General features: G+C 39.7%; 1 protein-coding gene across 1 annotated transcript in view; it reads left to right on the forward strand.

Moving 5' to 3' along the window:
- The window catches only part of LOC120862929 (contactin-associated protein-like 3), a 232277-nt gene extending 225132 nt beyond the window's left edge, over positions 1-7145 (forward strand). The window contains exons 22-24 of the mRNA XM_040239100.1: positions 961-1191; positions 1462-1533; positions 6161-7145. Of these exons, the coding sequence (XP_040095034.1) occupies positions 961-1191; positions 1462-1533; positions 6161-6354 (497 nt within the window). The 3' untranslated portion in view covers positions 6355-7145. The remainder of the gene's footprint in view (positions 1-960; positions 1192-1461; positions 1534-6160) is intronic.
- Positions 7146-7685: the final 540 nt, after the last annotated feature.

Consider the following 7685-nt stretch of genomic DNA (forward strand, 5'->3'; position numbering starts at 1 on the left):
ACTCAGGGTGGTTTGAGCATTAAGAAATAACCTCTATAAATCGCTTAACACAATGTCCAGACACTATGGGAGTCATTTGGTAAATTCTTGGTAACTGTTTGAAAAAGAAGAGACTATGATCCTTTCTATACATGATGAAGCAGGAAGGAGTTTGACAGCAGATGCCAAAGTTGCCTCATACTGACGTGGTTGCCTTTGTGGGGGATGCAGAGTCCTCCTTCCCTGACTGACACATTTAAACTTGAAGTCTACAACTAAGGGGCCCTGGGTCAGATTTCTTGCCCACTGAGCAGGTGCACTGAGGGAGGCAGGCATCACTGAAACGAAGGAATTGATGCTCTGCTCTCCTGTGTCAATCGCAGCTCTTCTTTTGGTCATAATAACCAGCCTCTGTCAGTTTGGGGTGAGAACGGGGATCAGGATGGGGTTGGTGAGGGCAAGCCTTTATTTATAGAGTAGGGACAGAGATCACCCTTGTGGAGAGGGGAAAAGAAAGTGGGGTGTGGTGTTCCTGGGACAGCAGTTGTGGGTAAGGAGATGCCCTCACTGTGAGGCGCAGAACAGTCAGCAAGACTAAAATATTAATTAGGAGGTAACTTCAGAAGGAGTTCCTAGAACTCTGCCGTCCTCATGAGACCTAGGTCACCAACCATCTAGAATACTGGTCACAAATCCTGTTCAAAATATTTTGAAAACTGCTTTGGTGGAGGAGGAGTTCATTCTTCCGTTAACAGTGACTGCATCCAAGGAAGCTTTAATTTTTTCCCATGGGAAGTGAACAACCGCAGGGCGTCAGCCAAGGCCTCTCTGGGACGGCTGTGGATCTTTTCCTAAGGAAGAAAAGAGGAAGGGCTTGGAGGGAGGCTCAGTTCATCACTGCTACGCAGAGGCGGGCTGGTCTGGCGCCCCCGCCAGATGCCCATAAGCCCTAACGGTGTGTCCTGCTTCTTTTGTCCGCAGAGCCCCTCGGCGCGGACCCAGACACGCTGCGGGCCGGCGCGCGGGGCTTCACGGGCTGCCTTTCTGCGGTACGCTTCGGGCCTGCAGTTCCTCTGAAGGCGGCGCTGCGCTCTGGCGGCCACTCCCAGGTCACCGTCCGCGGACATGTGGCCACCGCGTCCCGCTGCGCGGATGGGGCGGGGCCCGGAGCCCCAGCGCGGGAGGCCACCCGCACTCTCTCAGGCGGTGCAGGTGTGTGGCTCGCTCCCTGCGGTCTTCCACACCATCTCCATCCCCGTACATCTGCGTTTCACATGCCAGCAAGATTATGCTCAGAATCTCCATGCCAGAGGTTCCCCAAAGTCCTCAATTCATCTTCTCACTTCTCTGGTCTTTCCATTCTTGCTTCTTCGTTTCAAATTCGTTTCTGTCACTGCATTATCTGCTCCTCTTTCAAACGTTTGTGGATTTCTCAAAACTCCTCCTTTCCACTCTCTGTCATCCTCCCTTTTTCTACTGTAGGTCGTTCTGGACCAACGGATGAGGGACGGCCCTTAGTTAATGCGGACAGAAGTGACTCCGCGGTCATCGGAGGTAAATGGGGCCGCCAATGACCTCTTCCTTGGTTCTGTTGTCACTGTTAGCAAAGTCCAAAAAATATCTGAGAATCCGTGAGGATTGTGAGGTCAACGGCAGACCACGTACATTTGCTAATGTTCTTGATGTAACTGTACTGAACTCAGCTCCTTCGAAAAAGCTTTGTAGAAGGAACTGATGGCTCCTTTTTTTTAAAGGATGGTTGCCAAACTATAATAATAAGAGGTTTTTCACTTGAAAATAGTCATTAGTTTCTCTCAGAATGTATGCATATTTAAGACACATTTACTTTTACTTCTTTGATTTATAATAGCCAGAGGTCAGCCCCTTAGCCCAGAACACTTAAAAATAAGATTAAAAATAAAACATAAAGCAACGTTGACATATATACACTACTGTGTGTTAAATAGCTAGTGGAAGGCTGCTGATTCACCTTGTATAATAGAAACTAACACAACATTGCAAAACAATTATTCTCTAAATTTAAAAAGAAAATAAATTTTATTTAAAATTAAAAAATGCAACATTTATTGGGAGAAGCACCTAAATTATACAAATTGTCATTTGCCTAAACATAAAGATGTAAAACTGCATCTAACATCAAGGTTATCTTTGGGCAGAGAGATAGGTAGCTAGCTGTCTATCTAGGTAGATACATATAGTATCCATTAAATAAATCATTCATATATATATATATGAAGAAGTAAAAGTAATTGCACTTTAAATATCTTCTATTATATCCCCTGAAACAAAACTTATCCAGGTAGGACTCAAAAATTAATATTCAATTCTCCCTCCTTATCATTCAAAGAACATTTTAATTTGTTTAATTAGATTATGGAAATGTGAGTCAGTTGAAAACTCTGCTTGGTGAGTAGAAGTAAACTACTCTCCATTCTTTGCTACCTCAAAGTGAGGTAATTACTCCTAGAGCTGGGTGATTGGACTGGTTAGGCCAGCTACATACCTGCTCAGATCGGATCTGCCTGCATTTATTAAGATACCAGATTTCTCCAGACAACTAGTGAAGTATTCAGACATTTTAAAGTGCTGATCAAATCTATGTAAGAATGTCATTATTTCCATTTCTGTATCAATTACTTTTATTTTTGTAATGAGTGAGGAATATGACCTCCATCTTATAACTCCAAAAACAAATAAAAACTATAAATATTATTTATAATGCCTATCCAAAAGGAATAACTTTCTTGTTAAAATTTAAATTAAGTCTTAATCCTAAATCATTCTGATTTATTTTTAATGAGAAAACTTCACTATAATGTCAAAGTTAAGTGAAAATAAATCAACTAAAATGTGATTAATATTTACAAAGTAGGAACCAAAGTTCAAAATTTTGCAGATTATAATAGTTGGTGCCCTTTTATTAGAGAGAACAAAGATAAAAGTCAAATTGATGATAGAACAAAGATGTGGTCCTTAGAGTTTTATTGCCTGCGTGTGTGTGTGTGCTCAGTCGTTCAGCCATGTCTGATTTGTTGGGACCCCATGAACTGTAGCTGGCCAGGCTCTTCTGTCCATGGGATTTTCCTGGCAAGAACGCTGGAGTGGGCTGCCATTCTCAGGAACTGAATCCGTGTCTCCTGCATCTCCAGCATGGCAGGCAGACTCTTTACCACTGAAGAGAGTTGTATCGCTTTTGCTAAACATCATTGGCAAGATGTACAAAGTAAGTGACTCTAGTGCCACTCCCCTGAGAAATCTTTTTTGGCTCCTGATACGTGGGAGCCAAACACAGAAGGTCTTAGGGACAGAAGGGTTCAGTTTACTGGACCCTACAATGTACTTGAAACTTCCTTCCATCTGTATAGGGGCTGGTGGCTGTGTGGTTTGTCAGTTACTGAGTACCTAGACCTCCAGTGTATTATTCCTGAAAGAACTATCAGACTTTTAAAAAATTGTTCACAGACTTCACCTTTGTGTGAAATATTTGATCTGTTTAAAGGATTATCCCAATAGGTGAATTTCTCAGTATTCTGCATTTTTCATTTTTATTTTCTCCCCTGTAAACAAAGGAAGCACTAGGAAAGGAGTATTAACCGAATCAATATTCGAACCTGGTAAACCAGAGATCACAGAGGATTTCTTGCCAAGCGATCTATGCTGTGGATGGGCAGATGGATGGATAGAGAAAGATACAGATGTGTAGACAGACAGAGACACAGACACAGGCATGAGCACTTGTCAAAACACATTTACACTGAAGTTGCTGATAGGAAGGTTATGGAAGCCATCAGATGCATTGTTCACATTATCTCAATCTCTTCGGATAGAGGGTGGAGATGGAAGTTACTCTAGGATCCCACCAAACCTCACAAAACAAAAACAAGGTAGAGTTAGAGGTGATCAATCACATGCAGAAAATCCTGGATGTATAGGTGGGTCAGTGTAATGGTGACAATCATTATATAATTAAGTGGTTTGATCACTGTTACTGAGTTAGTGGTCCCTGACACTAAAATTGGACATGATATAGCTCTTAAAACAAAGCTCTATGACTAAACATAAAAACAATTAAAGTAACTCAGTTATTGTTTCTCACATGAGATGGAAAATATATTAAAAGCAATGAATATTCTACTTATGAATAAATATTTAAGAATATTCATAGAGTAATAAATATGCTACCTCTTCTCAGCTAAGGAGTCTGAGTTCCTGACAGCATGTCCTCAGGAATCTTTGTGACCAATTGCACCCAACCAAGCTTCAAGTTTGTTGGGCTCCATCACACTTGCTTAAGTCTGTCTCAGAGTATAATAAAGAAACTTTATTTTGCAATACAAATTTTGATTTACATAACTAAGCACTAACACGTGTTTGCTTACATTTGTTAATTAGAAATACTAATTAATGCCTATGCCAATCATCTTAAAACTATATTGACTAGTGAATGTTCCTTTTTGCCTGTTTCAGATGGATTGGATATTTATTCTTCACTAATGTGATATAGCTTGACTTAATATCCCTATGGCTTAGCTTGATGGTGCATTAAAATAATCCATGAAACTTTTGAAATAATATTGATACCCCAGCCTCCCACCCAAAATTCTGTTATCATCTACTATGTAGCCAAGGTTGAAAACAACTGGCAAAGTTAATGTCTTCAATACTTAAAACATTTCCAGCATGAGAAATGTTTTACTTTTCATATAACTGAATGTTATTAATATTTATACAGATTTTATAATATAGTATATTAGTTATCAATTGTTGCATGACAAATTATCACCTATTTAGCAACTTAACACAATCCACGTGTATTATTCCTCAGTTTATATGGGTCAGGAGTTTGGACACATCTCAGTTTGGTCCTCTGCTTAGGGTCTCACAACCCTGAAATGAATGTGTGTCATTTGGGATCTTGGGCTGGGGTCACGTTTGAAGTTTCCACTGGGGATGGAGCCTTTTTCACTTGCATAGATTGTTGGCTGCATTCAGTGTCTTGCAGCTGTAGCACTGAGAGCTTCTGAATTTTCACTGGTTCATAGACAGAGTTCCTTGTCATGTGGGGGTTTCCCAGCATGGCTCTTGCCACCTCATAGCCAGCAGAAAGAAGGAGACTCCAACAGTACAGGTGCTACAGTCTTACGTAACATAATCATGTAATCATGTACAAATAATCAGGTACAGACCATCAACTTTGTCATTATATTGGTTAGAAGCAAGTCACAAGGGGGTCACACAAGAGTGTAGACCCTCAGAGGCAACAATCACTTAAGACTCTCTTGGTCTCATAGACATAGATGAAATATACACCACATTATTGTAGTTCAACTGTATATCAGCATAACAGTTTAATCAAATTTTTATTAAAACACATAGAAATTTGGCCACTTGATGCAAAAAGCTGATTCATTGGAAGAGACTCTGATGCTAGGAAAGATTGAGGTGAAAAGAAAAATGAGGCAGCAGAGGTTGAGACTGTTAGATAGCATATTGAACTCAATGGACGTAAATTTGAGCTCCCTGGTCACTCAGATGGTAAAGAAGCTGCCTGCAATGCAGGAGACCTGGGTTAGATCCCTGGGTTGGGAAGATACCCTGGAGGAGGGTATGGCAACCCACTCCAGTATGCTTGCCTGGAGAATCTCCAAGAACAGAGGAGCCTGGCAGGCTATACAGTCCATAGGGTCGCAAAGAGTTGGACACGACTGGGTAACTAAGCACACTAGGAGATAGATAAGTGCACTAAGAGGATAGAGGAACCTGGCACACTGCAGTCCATGCTGTCACAAAGAATTAGTCACAACTTAGCAATTGCACAACAACAATAAAGTATTTAATCGCTCTATAATAGGGCTACACAGTCTATACCTTTTAAAAATAAAAACCTGCTTACTCAGTTAGCCATGCAGGCATGACCTAAGAGGCCTATGGTGTTTCTGCACTTTAGTGTGAAGGCATTAACTGGAATCCAATCAGATATGTCTTTGGAATTAAGGCATAAAACCTCTGTGTCTAAAGTTTGTATGGACTTAGAAGTAACCTTAAAGTTATAATATTACTTGGTTTCAAATTTTCTGATGATGAATGGTGCTAGGGTAGATTCTAGTTAGGCTGACATTTACAGTTTATAATCTGACTTTGTATTTTCCCTTCTCTCTAGGTGTGATAGCGGTTGTGATATTTATTTTACTCTGCATCACTGCCATTGCTATACGCATTTATCAACAGAGATGGCTATACCAAAAAAATGAAACAAATATTCCAAAAACTGGAGACAATGCTGAAACTGCTCTGAAAAGTGAGCTCAACATGCAATGTACAGTCAATGAAAGCCAGAAAGAGTATTTCTTCTGATCTGCTATTGTAATTTACTGATTACTAAGATGATGTGACTTTCTTGCTAAGCCAGGAGCTCCCAGTGGATGAAACCCACCCATTGTCCTTCTGGGACAGGCAGTGGGGGTCCAATGCCATGAGCTTGCTCACAAACAGTCCCTGGAGGCTCTGCTCAGTGCTCCTTCTTGATCCATTTATGTGACAGTGACTTTGGTGTGCTCATTAATCACTGGTTGGCAGTTTCTGACTGTTCTGACTTGATCTTCTAAAAGGCAAATGTATTTTACATAATTACTTCAGGTTTTAAGTGAGAAGAAGGATTCAAGCTGTGGCCATACTCTTTTAAAAATACAACATGGAAGTTTATCAACGTTGGACTCTAATGCTTTGTGTTACATGGAAACCTACAGTAAGCTTCCTTTATCAATCACTTGCTGACATTTTTAAACCAGGAAGTGCTTCTCAGATGGCCTTCAGCTGTATTTCCATATTCCTGTGAACCAGAGCCCATTGGCCAAACACCTGAGAAAACATTTTTTGGCTGATTGCTTTTCCTTTTGTGTCTTTTAAATCAATTTTGATATATTTTAATAATGAAATGAGTGTTGAATGTCAGCTATAAAATTCTACTATTAAGTTCAGATGTGAAACAGAGAATTCATGGGTAGAAAAATGTGTAAAGGATTTTAATCTGTGATAATTTGCTTATTTTTCTTTGTGATTTGTCATTATATTCTTTGTAAATTGTAATAAGGATCACCTAGTAATCTCATAGAAATGTTTATTTTCTAACTAAATTTGTGCCCATGTATAAATTCCATATTTAACACTGGATATGTATCCATCCACATCTGAATGAAATATAGCCCTAATTTTTTTTTCTTTATGTATGGGATGGTTAGGTCACTTTTCTTTGCAGTCCTGTGATTTTTTTTTTTTTTTCTGGAGGTTATAACAACTCTTTGCTTTCCTGTGACTGTATGTTCATTTATTAGGCAATAAGTCACACTGTAAACTAAATCTCTCCATTTCCCTTTGTAAATTTTGAGCTTATCTAGGCAAAACATTCCTTGAGTTACCTTCTCACCTAGCTACTATTTGGAATATTAGTGGAAGAATGCTTATGCTAAGGGAAAATGCAAGCTATATGATCTGAACTAAATCTGTCATTTCAGGAAAAATTCTAGGATCGTGAGATCTGTTTCCAGTAGAGCACCCCAAATCAGCTAGTTCATTTTAAGTAGGGCATATTTGAATATTAGGAGAGCAAAATATCATATTAACTATGAGAATTTATCCAGTAAACTACTTTTCTGGCAGTGGTCATTAAATACTCACATGATGTCACC

The sequence above is a fragment of the Oryx dammah genome, unplaced genomic scaffold, assembly GCF_014754425.2.
Source record: "Oryx dammah isolate SB20612 unplaced genomic scaffold, SCBI_Odam_1.1 HiC_scaffold_1, whole genome shotgun sequence".
In the NCBI taxonomy this organism is placed as follows: domain Eukaryota; kingdom Metazoa; phylum Chordata; class Mammalia; order Artiodactyla; family Bovidae; genus Oryx; species Oryx dammah.